The sequence below is a fragment of the Carcharodon carcharias genome, chromosome 7, assembly GCF_017639515.1.
Source record: "Carcharodon carcharias isolate sCarCar2 chromosome 7, sCarCar2.pri, whole genome shotgun sequence".
NCBI lineage: Eukaryota > Metazoa > Chordata > Chondrichthyes > Lamniformes > Lamnidae > Carcharodon > Carcharodon carcharias.
Window position 1 is genome coordinate 125,187,674 of NC_054473.1, and position 19,592 is coordinate 125,207,265.

The 19,592-nt window shown below is 39.4% G+C and overlaps 1 protein-coding gene across 1 annotated transcript in view; it reads left to right on the plus strand.

The window, feature by feature from the left end:
• nup93 (nucleoporin 93) overlaps positions 1-19,592 on the plus strand; it is a 121,371-nt gene that overhangs the window by 70,364 nt on the left and 31,415 nt on the right. Inside the window, exon 4 of the mRNA XM_041192384.1 lies at positions 11,901-11,963. Within this exon, the coding sequence (XP_041048318.1) occupies positions 11,901-11,963 (63 nt within the window). The remainder of the gene's footprint in view (positions 1-11,900; positions 11,964-19,592) is intronic.

Genomic DNA, 19,592 nt, shown 5'->3' on the forward strand with positions numbered 1-19,592 from the left:
CACAGAAATGAACCATTTTCCATTTCTGTCAACATGTCAGCCAGGTCAAGTACAATACTGGTCGATGCGATTTCATGTACCCTGGAGTTTCATGTACCTTGGAGTTTCATGTACCCTGCTCCCGATCTCAAAAAGAAAGTGGCTTTACACAACTCTTAAGAGAAGACACAGGTTAACAATTTGAATGTTGACTTCAGTAGCCTCAGAGTCAGCTATATTCTAAATTTGTAACTGGCTTTAATTTCACGGGATATATGACACACAAACGGGTCATTCGACCTAACTAGCCTCGGCCAGTGTTTATGCTTCACATGTGCCGCCTCCCATCTCTTATCTAAATCTATCATCGTAACCATCTATCCTCTTCTCCCTCTTGTAGTTGTTTAGCTTACCCTTAAGTGTATCCATACTGTTTGCATCAACCACTCCCTGTGGTAGTGAGTTCCACACTCACTTCATCAGTAGCTCCCAGGTTTTCTATTCTTCAGCCAACCCATTTTCTCTTTATTTGCCTGACAGTGAAAAATTGCATATGTATAGTACATTTCATGGAGAAAAACATCCCAAAGTATTTTAAGTGCAAGAATTAAAAAAACAGATGCTGAGCCAAAAGACAAAAGGTTAGGAAGGGACCAAAAGTTTGGTCAAAAGGCTGGCTTTAAGAAAGATCTTAAAAGAAGGGGTGGTCTTGGAGAGAACTTCAGTGTGGTTCCCAGGCCACTGAAAGCAGGGCTTCCAGCAGTGGAACAAAGACGATGGAATACACAGAGGACAAGAATCACAAGAAGGACAAAGGTTCAGATTGTACTGCTGGAGATGGGGAATGATGAGACCATAAAGAGATTTAAATGCAATGAGAATTTTAAATTTGAGCCTTTGTGAGCTAAGTAGATCAGCGAGGGCAGGGGTGATAGACAAGTACAGTTTGGTGCAGGATAGAACAGAGTTATGGGTAAGTTGAAGTTTACAGTAATTGGTCATTGTGAAACCTACCAGAAGAATATTGAAGTTATCAAACCATAAGATGTGAATGAGCATTTGAATGGCAGATGCTGTGAGGTGGGAGTTGGAGATAGCAATGTTATGGAGGCGTAAGTAGTTTTTTTGTGTGATTGAGGGAATAAAGCTGGAAACTTAGTGGATCAAATAGTGTTTGAAGTGTGAAAGCAGGCTGGTTCACCTTCAGATATTGATCATGAGATGATGGAGTTGGTAGCAAGATTGCATAGTTTGTGCTGGGGGTCAAAAGTTAGATTTTTTTTGTGCAATTTTTGGCTGGGGGAAATTATGGTTCTTTCAAGGCTGGATGATAAATGGAGAGCCTGGTGCCACAGAGGCCTTACAGGGGTCAAGAGAGTTATTGGACACATATAGCTGTGTGTCACCAGGATACAAGTGAAAGCTGAAGCCATCCCTGCAAGGACCAGTATACAAATAAACAAGAGGAGGATAACAAGACTCCTCGCACAAATGTTTGCTACTTTTTGATTTTTTAATGTGTTTTATTTCTTATGTGGTTCTGTATTATTTAAATGATATGTAATTCCACTGATGCATCTTCAATGACGTGTTAACTCATAATTCAAGTATGCATTCACCCTCTTTTTTTCTGATTGTATTCAAATGTTCTTTGTTTCTTATTTCTTTGTTCTAAAAAGTATATGTAACAGAAATGGAGCCTCTTCCCTCCATTGATACTGATTAACCTGTTGTGTTCCCCATGCATTTTCTATTTTGTTTTTATATAATATTTTAGGCCTGTTTTCAGCAACCTTTTTTTATTGGAATGAGCTTCAGTTCTCATGAAAGATCTACACCTGAAATGCTTACCTATCTTTTTGTTTACAGATGCAGACAGACTGGCTCCAATTCTGGTTTCATTTCAGCTTCCTTTTTATCTCAAAAAGCACTCCCTACTGCACCAGTATGGCATTTTACATTTTTGACAGCAGCTATTCTGTGAACTGTCTGAGTGAGATTGACACTGTGCAAAATAAGGCTGGTTTTGTTCTGTGGGTTGAGCCTGCAGTAACTGATTTCACATGAAATCCTTACAGCAAATCGACAGAGGATTTTCGTTCTATCAATCTGGACTGGATTGAAATCCATATCGGTAAAAGGACAATATGCTAAACAACTGTGCCAGCCATTCTGTATTAACAGCTACCTCAGTGACCACATTATTTTGCAAGTTTAAAAAAAAATCTCAATTGTTGCACTATTGCTGAACCGTCTGAGCTTGCTTCAAATTAGCCAGAATAATGAATTAATCATGATTGCTTAATTATTCTCTGTCTGTACCTGTGTTAAAAATAAAATTTAAATTGAGTTTTTTAATCCAGTGGATTGTTTTCGGTTTAATGTTCTTCTCCCCTCCCCAGACCCTAAAAATAAATCATTTCAAAGTTTGTAGAGGAAAATGTTTTATAACTGTTCTTGCACAGTTCTGGGGAAGAATAGTTACAGGTGTCAAAAGATATCCATTATGGATTCTTGCCATTAAGCAGTATATTTGCCTTCACAGCAAATAATTGTACTTTTTTAAATCAATCTGGAAGTTTCTAGGACTAGAAAGTTCCATATTATTCGATTATAGGATTCATACTTGGTCAGCATTGAATATTCATAATTAGGACCGGTCCTAAAGTAGGACAGTCGTTTGCACTGGATCCTGAAGGGTTACTTCTTGTTGAAGACTGACAACTTTTGTAACAAGTTTCTGATCTGAATTGGGTTTTTATGCTTTAAAACAGTTGCAAACCCAATTTCTGCTAATTGTGAACATTTTTGATGCAGTAAATGTTTGGTACTACTCCACAGTCCTATTGGCCTCGGCAATGTTGGGCATTTGTGCTCAAAATTTCACAAACAATGAATTAAAATCAAAGAATTTTACAGCACGGGGGTATTTGGGGGTAGTGGGCTGGTTGTAGTTTGCCCATTACAACCATCTCAACTTGACTGGCTTTGAAATCATTTATTTAGCCCCATCCTTGTTTTTTCAATCATTAAAGCTAAAACCCCTGCCTTGCATACATGACCTGAATGTGTTAATATTGCAATATCTCACTTCTCTCACCTTCTAGTGCTTAACTGTGAGATATACTGGACATGTTTTTTTATTCATTCATGGGATGAGGACAGTGCTGGCTTGGCCAGCATTTATTGCCCATCCCTAACTGCCGTTAAGGTGGTGGTAAGCTCCTTTCTTGAACCGCTGCAGTCCCTGTGTATAGGTACATCCACAGTGCTGTTAGGGAGAGTGTTCCAGAATTTTGACCCATTGACAGTGAAGGAACAGCGATATATTTCCAAGTCAGGAGAGTGATTGGCTTGAGGGGGGTGGAGCTTCCAGTTGGTGGTGTTCTTGTGTGTATGCTGCCCTTGTCTGTCTAGGTGGTAGTAGCCATGGGCTTGGAAGGCACTGTCTAAGGAGGCTTGTTGAGTTCCTGCAAAGCGTCCTGTAGGTTGTACACATTGCTGTCACTGTGCGTCGATGGTGGAGGGAGTGAATGTTTGTGGATGTGGCACCACATCAAGCACGCTGCTTCGCCCTGGATGTTGTCAAGCTGCTTGAGTGTTGCGGAAATGCACTCATCCAGGCAAAAGTATTCCATCACACTCCTGACTTGTGCCTAGTAGATGATGGACAGGCTTTGGGGAGTCAGAAAGTAAGCTACTTGGTGCAGGATTCCTAGCCTCTGACCTGTTCTTGTAGCCACAGCATTTATATGACTGGTCTAACGTTTATTGCCCATCCCTAATTGCCCTTGTTCAGGGGACATTTAAGAGTCAACCACACTGCTGTGGGTCTGGAGTCACATTTAGGCCAGACCACGTAAGGACAGCAGATTTCCTTCCCTAAAGGACATCAGTGAACCAGATGGGTTTTGATGACAGCAATAGTTTTGTGGTCATCAAATCATACTGCTTTTAATTCCAGATTTTTTATTGAATTCAAATTTCACCATCTGGTGAATGGTGGGATTCGAACCTGGGTCCCCAGAGCATTACCCTGGGTCTCTCTCCCATGCCTGTAACTTGTTCTCCCTCCCTATAAGCATCAAGAAAACTGTGGTCATGGGACAATGTGTTGCATCTCCGCCCCTGATCACACTAAATAACACCCACTGGAAATGGTTAGCAAGTTCTGCTACCGTGATGACGAACAATCTTTCCCTTGACTCAGAACTCAATACACACCGGGAAAGCAAGCACTGTCATTGGTTGTCTTGCAAAGATGCACATGGGATAATACCAAGCTAACACTTAGGACCAAGTTGATAGTTTATAGGGCCTGTGTTCTCAGCATATGTAACATGGGCAGCTTACAGCTATCAGGAAATGAAGCTCAATAATTTCCATCTTCACTGTCTGTGGCACATAATAGGTATATCCTGGCAGGACAAAAATCGTGAGGGTAGCAGTCCTCTCAAAGGCAGAGCTCCCAAGTTTGTTAGCACTAATCAAACAGAGGAGGCTTCGGTGGATGGGGCACAGCTGCAGGTTGAAAGATGGTCACATAGCCAAAGACCTTCTGTATGGTGAGGTAACTGGAACCAGATGACCATTGGGGCTCAAGGCTCTGCTTTAAGGATGCTTGCAAGCATGATGTGAAAATCCTAAACATCGACTATTGCACCTGGGAATCACTAGCTGATGAAAGAGGGCAGTACTTCCTGTGGACTGGTATGTGACAACCATTGGCTACAGCAGTTTGGCAATGGGTGCCAATGCCAAAAACAACAACCCACAATGTCACTTGACAGCCCCAGCGAAATGGATTGTTTGCATGCCTATCATCTCTCATCGATGGAAGGATGCCATCACAGGAGTGTAACATACCATTTATTTTCCTAATTGCTATACCTACATGTTAACTTTGATTCATGTACAAGAAGCCCCCAAATTCTTCTGAATATCAGCTTGTCAGGATCTTTGGGAAGGGGTTATTGGGTCACAGGGAAATGAGGCACCACCAAGGCGCCTCCAGTCATAATCCTTTTTTTAAAAATATGATGTTAGTGTCTGCACTAAACTTCTTTCAAAAATACAGCCAGAATATCTACATCTCTCTCTGGTTTGATGCAAGTCTACAATAAAGCTCATCATTCATTTTGAAAGGAAGCCTATTGATGAATCTCTACAGTATTGTTGTACTTACTGTACTCGGATTATTCTGGTGTGGCTGATCAATAAGCAGGAGGCTTTTGTGCAGACATGAGTTTTGACTTTTCCATTTGACTTAAAAAAAGGCTTATGACTGGAGGCGCCTTGGTGGTGCCTCATTTCCCTGTGGCCCAATAACCCCTTACCCAAAGTTCCTGACAAGCTGATATTCAGAAGAATTTGGGGGCTTCTTGTACATGAATCAAAGTTAACATGTAGGTAAAGCAATAGGCGTCCGTCCACAATAAAAGACAATCTCTTCCTAACTGGACTGCATATTAAAATGCAGTCATGAGGCAAACCATAACTAGAAATGGAGTGATCTGCTGATGTCAGCCATGGGCTGCTGATTCAGAGTAGATTGCAAATGGGATGTCGGCCTTTTTCCTACTGCTTGAATAAGCCACTTTTGATTGTATGATATGATCATGTGGGATTTACAATGGTGCAAAGACACTATCAGTAGGTCACACAAAGAGTGGCTGCATCGACCTTGCCCTCAAGCCTTTAATAAATCACAAGGGACGAAAAAAAAATCTTGCTAATGGGGATTGAGGCAGATGATGCATCGGAGATGGTGGAAAAAGCCGGAAGGATAGTATTACCTACAGTATGTAGAGAAAATGGAGGTGGGGGGAGGGGGTGGTGTTTAAATTCACACTAATAACTTAATGGTAGCCTAAAGCTGCTGCCAGGTCAGATTCATTAATTGCTGACGTGGGTGTGCAGACAGGCTCGCTTTGTACTGGAACATGAACTTGCTCAGCTGCAGCATGACAAAAGTTGCTGTGTCATTGGCATGGAAATTAGGAATAGAGGAGGAAATTGATGCCAATCAGGTTTAATATATTCTCTGCATTTTCCTATATTAATGAGCTTCCTTAGTTTCAAGAAAATGCAATGATTTTTGACCATTGCACATTCTCGTGCTTTTTGTCTCGCCCAAAAAAATTCTTCTGAATTGAACCCGAATGATTTTCATAACAAATGTATTTTCAGCTTGCATGTGCTGACATTTCAGTCGTGGAAAGAACAAGAATGGAAGAATATCTTTCTTGAAGCAAGATTTTTTACAATAGTGTCCTTCCAGTAACCCATTGAGTAATGGGTATGTCTTTTTGTACCCTTTTTTTACATATTCCCATTTGCAACCCTCTGGCTTTGTGTTGACCCATATATAATAGCAGTATGAAACTGTATGAGTTAGTCATTTTCTCATGCTTCTCTTTACCAGGTTCTAGAGATGAAAGGAAACCTGTATCACACTCTTCCTTCCCCTCCACCCCTACCTCCCTTAAGCTCAGGGTTGCTAAGGCTAGTTGTTAGATTGGAGGGCATGGTCCTAATTTGTGAAGTTACTTCTAATAGACTGCAAAACTTCTGTAATTGCACATTTTGCTATAACCTCTATATATGCTAAAACTTATCTCTATCATACATTAGAATTACTGAAATTAATTCTAATCTTCATCGCTACTGTAGTTGTTATAGCTTGAAGAGCAGTTTTACCACAAAGAGATTTACCCCTATTACTGTTCTCTGAATCTGTGATCAATATTTGATTAGAAACACTTATGAAAAAATGCTTTATTGCCATTCTCAAGATGAGGGATGCCTGTTCTGGGGAATGAGTATTCTTTTTTGGATACCAGTATCCGCATTGAACTCTGATAGATCAGAGACCAGTAAAGCTGTCCTAATGTGCCCCATAGCAGAATTGCAGTGTATCATCTGCTATATCAGTGTGACATCCCTTGCACAGCATCTCCCAATAGAATGAGGAAAATCTATGTGCCCACTTGATTCTATCTCAGTCAAAGTTTTTCAGTAATCTTGACCGGATTCAAACCAAACTTGAGATGAAGAAGCAGGATATTAGCTGATATCACCCAGTCTCTTACCACTTTCCCTCCCCACCCTGGCCCCATCACAAACACCATAAATGTTAAGTTTTTCAGATTTCATGTAGGTTCTAAAGATGCCATTTATCCTGGAGCTCAAGGGTATGTAAAATATCTAAATGGCAAATGTTTAGAATCAAATTGAAGCTTGCCCCACTTTGACTTTACAAAATCAAAGTTTCCATGTTTGTGACATGTAAAATGGCTGACAGGACTGACCTATCCTTGTGTATCATAAGCAGCCAAATGTTACTCTGGAAATTAAAATTTGACTTTGAGATTATCATGAAGACTAAGGCATAGCTTTTTTTCAACATGTTAATTATTGTCAGTTATAACAATTAGTACTGTGATTGCAGAAATTCTGCTCTTCAAGTTTGTTGATTTAGATTAGAAGGAATTTTATGCCTTTAGCAATCTGCAGTGACAACACATAGATTGACTGGCTAGGATTGAATAATGAGGCTGTAATTTAAACCAAGGGTTCAGATGATACCATGAATTCTGAGAGCAGCAAATGCTGTTCATTGCCATCTGAACCCTGAAATTAAATTACTGTCTTATGCTCCCTAAAACCAATCCTGTTGTGTTTCACAAGATATGCTGATCCTGTCTTTAGAAACATAAATCTATCATTCTGGCTGTGCTGTTGGTTTAGTAGGTGAAAAACTGCTGACATTGCTGCAGAATAATTGCACAGTGAGATTCACAGTATAATTCAATAAATCAAATTATTTTTACCATTGTTGTAAATTGATTGAGAATGAAAACCTGTACACAAGTTACATGACTGCATCTTTTAAGTTGCATCAGTTGGTCCAGTTTCTGGGTATAAAATAGGTTAATAGAACTGTTGTTTTGTTAGTATGAAATGTATCACTCCCCAGCTAATTAATTTAAGACCATGGAATTCACACACAAAGCTGTTGACTAGTTAAAATAAATACAATGTAAATTTAAAAATTTGAAAAATAGACTCATGCCATCAGTTTTGTGCAGTTGTTAGTTAAAGAAAATGCTTCACTGGAACCTGAATTGAATGAGTGCTGGTGTCTCTAGAAGTTTCTCTGGCTTTCTGCAATTTGATGACAGCGCCATTGCCTGATTGTATAGAATAAACTGGCCTGATTATGATCATTTGAGGCTAGCTAGCTCTTGTTTTAGGTCTTGTCAATGCATCCAGATATAGCCCCACCCCACCCCCTATCCGCCCCCCCACCCCAAGTCTGATCTGTGAGGCATTATTATTTTACCTTACTAGAACATCAATATGTAAGAATAGCCCAATAATGCGGAGCTGGTAAAATCACAGCCTTACTGGCCAAAGCCAAATTAGCTTGAGATAATACCATCTTTGGCTTGAAAAACTCTGATTAGAGTTTAATAGCCAGATTGACACTATGCTATTTGCAACCTGCAATGTTGACAGTAATACGAGATCCTTTCATTACATGAAGTAATGTGCATCTCCATTAAAGAAAAATTCTACCAATATAGTTTATATTCCAGTTTAATTTATAATCTACCTACATTTTATCACATACTTACTGTGATTGCCCCAAGATATCTGGTATAATAATAGTCATCTGTCATCCATGATATTGAAAGTTAATTTTTGTAACATCTGCAGTATTACAAGGAATGTCATTGTAGACCGAACACAAGAATGTACAAGATTATTTAAGGTGGCATGCACTGTTGATTTTCAGAGCAAGAGTATGATCTAGTTCCCATGCAGCAACAAATCAGTGCTGAATTGTGCTCAAATGGGCACTGACTATTAAATCTGCTGCATTTTTCATCTGCGCTTGGCCAGCAGTTAGAAAAGACACTTATTGTTGCTTATTTAAATGGCGGAAGCTGGTCAGCCTTGCTGCTGGATAAGGGAATGGAGAAAATGCTACAGCTCTACTTCATGCTGCATGACATATGCTAATAAAGGCTGCTAGCTTAAGAAAATAGCTTCACATCTGTGATTAAATTGTGCAGTTCCCAGTGTTCATTCTGCAGCCGCATTTACCTCATTAACAAAACATGACAGCTAAAAGGATTATTAGCCTGATTTCAAGGCAGGATGTCGGAAGTCATCAAAAATTCCTATTATCATAAATTGCAGTGGGCCAAAGGAGGAAAAAGGTTGAATCATCTTTCCATCACACCCCCACCCTTCCATATCTCTGTCTCCTCCCCGCCCTTCTCCCCCCCACCCCCACCCCAAATTGATATGGTACAGTCCTTTAACAATAAAAAAATCCCTGTGTAACCCTAAAACCGTAGCACACATCAGAGCAGCCAGCTTTGGACTGCTGAGGTGGTTATAGAATTCACGTTTTGCAGTCCTGTGGATTGGGTGAACTGCAGTGTACGCACTCGCGAAATAGACTCAGCTGATTTTCAGCTCCCTAGACGCTGAGCTGCTCGTTAATTATGCTCCCGGACTGTTGACTGTATCAACAGTTCTCAGAACCTCTGTGCTCTCTTTGCTGTACAAGGGGTGCTCCAGCAATGAGATATACATTAAGCAGCATCAGAAATGGATCTGGAGCGTGAAGCATCCCAGAAAGGCCTCGAGGCATTAAATGTTTTATTAAGTACAGCATTGCTGTATATATGACCGAGCAAACTCCATCAGTACGACTGTTGAACTCGAATTAGTTCCTTTTTTACATATATAAACAAAAGACTTACTCTCCAGGTAAGGAAGCTGATTTTTAAATTTATTTGGTCATGCTGTGGCCATATAGGAACCAATGTGTGACAAATTTAGGGTGGGGTCATGCTGCGCCTTGGATCCGTAAGCTTCGTATTGCGTCTGTCTGCTTATCAGTTTTCATTTTCAATTGTTCTGTTTCAAGGAGTTTACTGTGTAGTAACTATAATAAACTACTGTGCCTTTTTAATCATTTGAATTATGTATTTTTTTAAATTGTTTGGCTGTGGGACGTATTCATTTAGGTGCATATAGTAAGTCCTTTAAAAGCAATTCTTTGTCCAGGCTTTCTCACGACTGCAAATGGCAGCTGTATAGATGCTGGACCAGTAGCATTAATTCTGCTCCTTCATTCACTTCATCATCTAATTTTTCTTAACCCCATTCACTTACCCCCTTTCTAAATCATCCCCGATACAATCAGTAAACTGTATTGCTAATGCTATTTTTGCCCCCTTTATCTTGTCTTTTGTTTCCTATTTTTAGCACTGAACTATTTCCTCTGGTCCAGTATATTAAGAAAGCTGACAGGAGGATGTTGCTTAAATGCAGCTATGCAATTTCTCTTGCATTTTTTTAAGCTCATCAGTGACATTTCTAATTTTAAAAAGACTGTGTAAAGTATAGCCTTGTGAAATGTGTAATTTTACTTTGGTTATCAAATTGCAACAATACAGAAGGTTTGGACTGCTTTTCGATCTTTTAATTTTGAAAAATTAGAGCAAAATGTTTGGCAATTTTTTTCTTAATTATATTCAAAGGTAATTAATCTGTTATTTAATTGCTTGAAATAAATTGAATCTGATCCTGCTTCAGGGTTAGCTAGTTGTAAATGTGAATTGCTTCATAGCAAGAAGTTGTAAAATAGTCATTAAAGCTTGTAATTAACAACTTTTATTCGCTAGCTATGATTGTGCATTGTAACTATTTTCAGTGACTTGGTTGCACTCTTGCCTTTTAATTTAAAAGGTATCCATTCAAAGATATTCTAATTATCCATTGTTTCCAAGGATTTGACTCTGAAGACATGGGTGTGTCAAGTAACTGCGTCATGAAAAGCCTGTTTGCAGTTTGGACCCATTTTAACATTTTTGCTTCCAGTATAATAGCAAGGTTAGGAAAAACTGCCTCCATGAGTGAAGAAAGAACTGGAATGGATAAGTGTGGAGAAATTGCAGTTGCATTCATTATTAATCCAATTCTGATATTTAGTTTCCACATTGTCATATCCTTTAGAAATGTACAGTACAAATTAACTGTGAAATTGCTCACCAAAGTTATTTTAACACGATGCTTAATATTTTGAGGTGCAGGAAGTGGCAATTTTATATCATTTCCTGCACTAGATTAAAAACTTACAACTTTGCAGCAGGATCCTTATAATTGCTAAACCAAGCCATGAGTCATTGTCCATCAGACTTATGAGATGGGGTGGGGTCATTTGAATGATTGCTGCACCATTAAGCACATGCTGCAAAGAGCAGGGGGACAAATGAAGGCAACTGTACAGTTTGGGGATGAAAAATGACATTGAAGAAGATAAAGCTAATTAACACTTTTTCCACTTGTCTTTGCCAGTGATGTTCTATATGTAGGTTAAGGAGTAATGAAGATGCTGGCAGAGGGAGAGAGACTGGTGGGAAGCTGCCGTTTCACCTCATATTTTTCTGTAATAGTTTTTGTGCATGTCAGAATGGCTTTGCCAGAAATATGAAGCAGTAGGTAGGATTGTGTTGTCTTAATAGACTAAATTCTCAACTCCACAGCGTAAATGAATGGTAAGCATCATTAGTTAAATGCATTGATGAAGATAATTCTGCATCCCTATTGAGGATGCTTAGTAGTCGGCTACACTATCAACGAATCATGGTTTTTAGCAGGATATAATTTTAGATTTTGCCTAGATGTGCAGAATGTGTGTGACACAAATTGTTCAAAGCATTCGTAGACAACTGCTTTGAGCAGGTTGATAATATGCTATGGAATTTTTTTTAGAACCTTCTCTGGATTTACTAATTATGCAGACTGTGCAGTGGTGTGCTGTTAGTTCATGCCGTAGTGAAGCCTGGTGTGACAGTTTTTCAAGCACTGGCACTGATGTGACTTTCTTTACCTTGTAGGGTTTTCTGAAGAATGAGCGCGATAATGCACTGCTGTCAGCTATTGAAGAGTCCAGGAAGAGGGTAAGTGAAATTTTGCAGTAACATTTTAATACTGTTTTTTAATGCTATCAGATTTGCAAAATGCTACTTTGGAATCGACCAACCACAGACAAAACCTATGGTGTTCATACGTGCTGTGCCACACGTTTCCAATTTTTCTCAGTTTCTGATAAAATATCAAATTTTTTTGATTTACATTGGAATGACTGAGAGCTTGGATACCTTCTATAATAACTTGGTTTTGATTTACTTTTGAAATAAGATGCTTGGTCCTTTTTGCAGATTGAGCTATATTCTTGTGTTGTGCAATGTGCAGCCATTTTGAAGATCTAAAACTGTACGGTGTGGCGTCTTAGTGGAACAATAATGGATACACCCTACGCCAGCAGAATTGAAGATTTGAGTGCCTGCGGTTGATGGCGCACAAGCTCACTGCCTCGAATCTGGGAGCAGCTTTGTCAGTTCTGTACCATGTCTCTAGGTGGCTCACCATATTGTATTGAAGAGCTGACAATTGAGCTCCCTTGCTGCATTGTAAATTGTTAATTCAACACAACTGTAATGTTGTTGAAGTCCATGGGGCCAATTTGTTTATCATCACCACCTAAAGGATATATTCTATTTCCTTTCAATAAAATGAATAAATTGAGTTTGAAATCCTTTGGAAACATTCAGAAACACTTGGAATACCATGCTTGGAAAAGACAAAAGAATGGGGCATGGGGGTGTTTAAAAGAGAATATTACTGCAATTTTTAAACTTAAGTTCAATCTGCACTTACAAAATTGTGAAAATTGAATATTAAGGATACAGTGCTGTTTTAAGTAGTGGACTCTTTTTTCATTTCTAAACATTTAATTCAGCTAAATTTAATCCCATTGAAAGGTGCTGAAATAAGAAAAAAATATTTGTTATAGGCAATGGAAAGATTACAGATTCAAATTTTTGTTCTGCAATATTTTCCTTCTCTAAATTAAAGACTGCAGGAATTACATTTGGAAATATCTTTAAATAATGACTTATTTTATTACCTGGTGTTGGCTGTGTTAAAACAAAATAGTTCTAATTTTCTTTCCTTCCTATAGCTGCCTAGCTCCTACTGATTTATACTTTAACACTGATGCTTGTTAGCCCTTTGGCATCTCGCCCAAGTTGCTGTCCTTTGTGTGTGCAGAGGAGACATTGATCAGTGGCATCATGGCTGAACCCAATGTTGTTCTTACCTGGTGCATCCGTGCAAGTGCACTTTCCAGCAGGGGTCACTGGAGTGCTATCAGAAGTGAGTGTCATGGTTTGAGGTCTTGCTCATTTCCAGTCTCTGAACATTTGAAGTCAATTGCAGAACTGCTGCCATGGCTAGATTCAGTTAAGTAAAAACAGAGCAGAAGTCAAACCTGAGACACTTGTAATCTATATATAGCTCAGTGTTTCAGACCATTAGCTTACTGAGCTAGCAATATGCCAACAATTTATATTATATAAAAATGATTTTTGCCTTTTCGATCTATAGTTTATCTATTTTGTCAGGCATATACTTTGTATAAGACAACAGCTTAAGATTTCCTATCAACTTTTGGGCTACATTTTACCACGAGCATTGAGACCCTGACATCAGGACAAAATGGGGATCCCAAGCCCACACCTGCCAGCAGCGAGACCGGTGGAGCAATCTTCCCAGAGGTGACTCCTAATTGGCTATCTCTGTACCTGTCATCTTATGAAGGATAGTGGGCAGTCTCCTAATGCTGTTGACCCATTCTGACAGCCTGCAGCTCTGCAGCCCCACCAGGCGAGGTGGGTGCTGCTGAGGTAGGTTGAGGACAGCGAGGGTGCCTCAACATGGAAGCTCCCTTGCTGGGCTGCACAGCATTCAATAAAAAAACTGGGAACTAGACAAGTAAAGTAAAGTGGAGGGAAAACCCCCTCAGCTGGATTGGTATCAGCCACTATCGAGATCTTTTATAAGTGTAGCCGTTTTTTTTGCTACATTGAGTCTCCAGCTGCCACATGGAAGTCGCTTGCCTTGAGCTGCCAACTTTTGCATATGGTGAAGGGGGCCGCTCCTATGCAGGCAGAATGCCAGCAGTGCCACGTAATCAACCTGAATTGGAGCCCTAACTACGAAAATTGGCTGCCCACCTCCATGGAGCAGCACCCAATCTGCTTCCCAGGCGACCCTGGGAAAGTTCCCCTGTGGCTGGAATGCATTGGGAATGGTCCCAAAGCATTTATTTTCCTTGCTGCCCACCACCAAAGGGCTGTGAAAATTCAGCCCTTTGTTTTTGAATTGCAATATGTGTAAGTCTGTTTAAGTATGTATGTATATATTAACCTGAGAAGCCCCCAGTTCTTCGATTCAAAAAATAAATTGTAACAAGCTGGCAAATAAATCTGCACAACTAGAATTAGAAATAATTTTCAGTCAACCAGTGGTGCATGTTGTTTAACGTTTTGCTGGCAGAATTGATAGTCTTAATAATGGATGTCAGTTCTTTTACTTGATTTTGACATCATGATATGACAACTTCAGTTTTCCTTCCAAAAAAAATGTTTTTTTTTTCTCTAATCACTTTCAAAAAGTCCCATACCTCCAAAAATTATATATATATTTTTTATCTGTGATGAGTTTTAGCTATGTTTTAGAAAGCACTTTTTAAGAAATTAGTAAAATAAGTTTGTGCACTTCATGGGGCTAGCCTGGCAGAGTCCCGGACAAAGAATTTTGTTTGACTAATTTATCAAAGTTTTCTGTACTTAAGATAGTATGTTCTCATTACACTGCTCCTCGTAGGGGAATGCACAAAAAGCATCCCAAGAGTAGTAGAAAATCAAGAGGCAAAAGGGAGAGCGGAACTTAAAACAATCGTTAGTACTAGAGAAAAGGTAATGGGAAGACTAATGGAAGTTAATGCTGACATGTTCACTGAACCTGATGGCCTGCACCTTAGGGCCTTTAAAGAAATAGCTTCCAAAATTCCCTAGATTCTGGCAAGGTCGCAGCGGATTGGAAAATTGCAAATGTAACACACCTGTCAGGAAAGGAGAGAGAAAGAAAGCAGGACATTATAGGCCAATTGGCTTAATGACTGTCATTGGGAAAATGCTGGAATCCATTATTAAAGAGGTAGTAACAGGACATTTAAATCATAATACTATCGGCCAGAGTCAATTTGGTTTTGTGAAATGTAAGTTCTTCCCTTTTGAGGATGTAACAAGCAGGGTGGATAAAGGGGAGCCATTAGATGTAGTGCATTTGGATTTCGAAGAGACGTTTGATAAGTTGCCACACAAAAGGTTACTATAGAAGCTAAGAGTTTATGGTATTGTGGATTATAAGCATCAATAGAGGACTGGTGAACTAATAGGAAACAGTGATTCAGGATAAATGGGTAATTTTCAGGATCGCAGACTAACTAATGGAGTGCGAAAGGGAAAAGTGCTGCAGCCTCAAGTATTTATGACTTATATTTGATGACTTGGATGAAAGGGCCAACAGCATTATAGCCAGATTTGCTGACGTTACGGAGATAGATAGGAAAGCAAGTTATGAGGAGAGTAGGATAGAGTCTGCAAAGGGATATAGATGGGTTAAGTGAGGGGGCAAAAAATTTTGCAGACAGTGTGGGGAAAATGAGAGGTTATCTACTTGGCTGAAACAATCAACAATTCAGAATATTATATAAATGGAGAGAGACTATAGAATGCTGCAATACAGAGGGATCTGGGTGTCCTTGTACATGAATCAGACAAAGTCACCATGCAGTAATTTAGAAGGCAAAAGGAGTGTTGGCCTTTACTGCAAGGGGGATGGAGTATAAATGTGGTGGACAGTACAGTCTTACTACCACTATATAGGGCATTGATAAGAGCACACCCAGAGTAATTATGTACAGTTTTTTCACATTACTTAAGGAGGGACATACTGGCATTGGAAGCAGTTCAGAGAAGGTTGACTAGCTGATTCCTGGGATGAGCAATTTGTCTTATGAGGGAAGGTTGAGCAGGTTGGACCTATACTCATTTGAGTTTAGAAATGGTAAACTCTTGCAGATCCATTCACATATGTTAATTTTAAATTTAAAATTATTACTTGCTAATTGAAATAGGGTCAACCCCATTTTTCTATTGCATAATCACTCTGAGTAGTCATAATTTGTTGAGATAATACAAAATATTATTTCCTCTTCTCCATAAGATGATGACTCTTGCTGAGATATGATTCCATGGGTGGTCAAGTGATGTAACCATTTGTCAGATATAGGCTGACACTGTCAGTGTTAGTATTTAGAAAGAAGTGCGAAGAGAGTAATTAGTTACTTCTCTTTGATTGAAGTTTTCAAAAGATTGCATGTCAGTGTCCACTTTTTGTGGGTACTTTTTTAATTTAAACATCCTGCGTGCTAACATAACCTAAGAAATAGAAGTAGGGCATTCAGCCCTTCAAGCTTGCTCCACCATTCAATAAGATCATGGCTGATCTGCATGTGGCCTTAACTCCATTTTCCTGTCTACTGCCATAACCCTCGAGGTGATTTTGTTGAAACATAAGATTTTGAGGGGGTTTGACCAGGAGATGCTGAGAGAATGTTTAAACTTGTGGGGGAATCTACAACTACAGGCCACAGTTTCAAAATTAGTGGTATCCCATGAGGAAGACTTTCTTCTGAGGGCGATTAACCTTTGGAATTCTCTCCCCAGAGAGCAGTGGAAGCTGTCATTGAATATATTCAAGCTGAGATGGACATATTTTCGATCTACAAGAGAGTCGGCTATGGGAGGCAGACAGAGAAATGGAGTTAAGGGCACATTCAAATCAGCCATGACCTTATTGAATGGTGGAGCAAGCTTGAAGGGCTGAATGGCCTACTCCTATTTCTTAAGCACCTTGTGTGCTAACATAAGAACCTAAATTTTAAAAAGTACTCGCAAAAAGTGGGCAGTGGCACAATCTTTTGAAAACTTCAATCAAAGAGAAGTAACTAGTTCCTCTCTGTTTGCACTTCTTTCTAAATACTAACACTGATAGTGTCAGCCTATATCTGGCAAATGGCTGTATCACTTGACCACCCATGGAATCATATCTCAGCACGTGTCATCGTCTTCTGGAGAAGAGATATTTTGTGTTATCTCAACAAATTGTGACTACTCAGGGCAATTATACAATGGAAAAATGGGGTTGACCCTATTTCAATTAGCATGTAATAATTTTAAATTTAAATGAACATTCATGAATGGACCTGCAATAAAATGTCAGGTTAATCTAGCAGAGCTAATGTAGATTGCCTAGTGGATGTTATACCTTTCACATATAGAAAATCTATATCATCGAACTGTAATCCAACCTTATTACCATTTCAGTTTATATATTTTTGCTGATAGGTTGACAGCTAACTGTCAGGCACCATTAACTGGTGCTTTCTCCATGGCAACGTCTCTACTAATCAGAGTCCACTTGCCAACCAATCAGCACTCACTCATACAGTATAAATTGTTATTTTCCCCATATTGGTATTCTCACGAAGCATCCAGATGAGTGCAAGATGAAAAGCTTTGACATGATAACTTTGTAAAAATTTAGGTTGTATGAAATTTGAGAACATCTGCCAAAAAAAGCAACTGCGGCACCATCCAGTGGCTTATGCTGCATTGTTCCTTAGTGAGGTTAAAGTAAATTGTTTCTAAGTTGATCCATGATGGCGGTGCTCAGTTGAGACTGGTTTTAGCATGTAATAGCTTCCAGACTTGATCTGAAGAAACCAATTGTGACTTACATCATCCAATAGAACATACATAATGTTCCACAGTTCTGTATGTTTAATAGATAACTGGGTCTGGAGAGGAGGAAGAGCAGGGAGGGATATATTTCCCCCTCGATCCAGGAAGGTGTAAAAGAAAACTTTGATCAAATATTTCTGCAATAAAAACAAAGCGCTGCAAAAAAAAGTCCAGTCTGGCAGCATCTGTGGCATGAGAGAAAGAGTTTTTGTCAGAACTCAGCTTTCCAAATAGTTGAAAGGAAAGTCCTATATATGACAGATGGAAGTTGCATGACAATCCAAGAGAAAGCGATACAATTGGCCAGAAATTTCAAGAAGACTAGGGGGTCCTGTGACTGCCTAAATGCTTTCACAGGTCATGTACTTGTGAACAGTTTCTGCCACTATATTTAAATAGTTGAAACAAGCTGCTCCTTTAATGCTCACCTCCAACACTTATAACCATAATTTCTCATCCATGTATTTCCTAAAGAGCTGGAACCCAGTGCTTTGTAAGTGCTGGAATGGGCTATCCAAACTTCAAATTTGATTCTAGCAGGGAATGTTTGTGTCAATTACGTTGGGATAGTGTGAAAATCGCAAAGCTAATCCCAACTCGGCAACTGCAGCAGGATGTCTTGCCCTACAAAATTTAATCTTATCCAAAATAGTAGTACTAGCTATGATCTATCCAAGTCTTTCAGGGCTTCCTCTGAAAATGATTTGAAATGAACAGTCTCCCATTTTATAGTGAAACAGGCATTCTAATTTTGGTCACTATTTAATTAGTGTTTATTAATGCTGAGAGCACATAGATATGTTGAAAGGATATGCCAATGCTGATTTGGTGCTTCACAAAATTTTTTGTGTACTTATGACCCACTAAGATAAATAGAATATTACCTTTTGTTTTTCTATCTGGACGTTGGCAATCTTTCACCTTGTTTTGAATACCTCCCATTAAATGTCTGCCCTTACTGATACTTGTAAAGGGTCAAAAAACACAACGATTTTTCATAGTCTTGAGTGTTATTGAGAGAATGTGACCCTACATCCAATGCTCAGAGTAGCTCGATTGAACATCTTCCAGGATAGAACCATAGTCGTACTCAACTCAAAACCTTAATTCTATATCTCTCTCCACATGCTGCCAGACCTGCTGAATGTTTCCAGAATTTTGATTTTATTATATGGCTGTAGGGTACATTCTTGAGACTTTGATGATTTGTTTACATCCATAATATTAACTGAGCTTAGTCCAAAGCACAATAGTATTTGAGTGGGAAAAACCCACTTGGTTCACTAACATCCTTTAAGGAAGGAAGTTTGCTGCCCTTACCTAGTCTGGCCTACATGCAATAGCATGTACAGATTAACAGCAATATGGTTGACTCTTAACTGCCCTCTGAAATAAAAATGAATAAAACATGACTACGGTAAGTCCAAGTTTAACGTTGCTTCACTTTAATGTTGGTGAAAAAAAAATTGTTAAATCCAAGATTTTTGTTTAAATGACGCTAAGCTGCTCCTGCCTCTCGCTGATCTGCAGAGTCCTCGCTCACACTGAGGGTTCAGGAGAGGGAAGCAGCGGGCGGGAGCATTTAAAAAAAAACACTTGAATTATAATAGCCCCAGCCCAACACTTCTGCACCAGCGGTAATCTCACTTTCACAGCCTTGGAGCTCCTGCATTGAATCGGATCTGGATGTTGATTGGAAACGCAGGTTCGGGAGAGGGAAGTAGTGAAAGGGCAAGTCAGGGTGCAGGAGGTCCAGCAGTAGGGTGGTTTGAACACTGGGAGAAGCTGAGAGTCGGAGGTTGGGATGGGGAAGAAGGCACAAGTTGGGTCCACCAGTCAGGCAGTCAGGGATGGAGTATTTGCAGCAACCAGGAG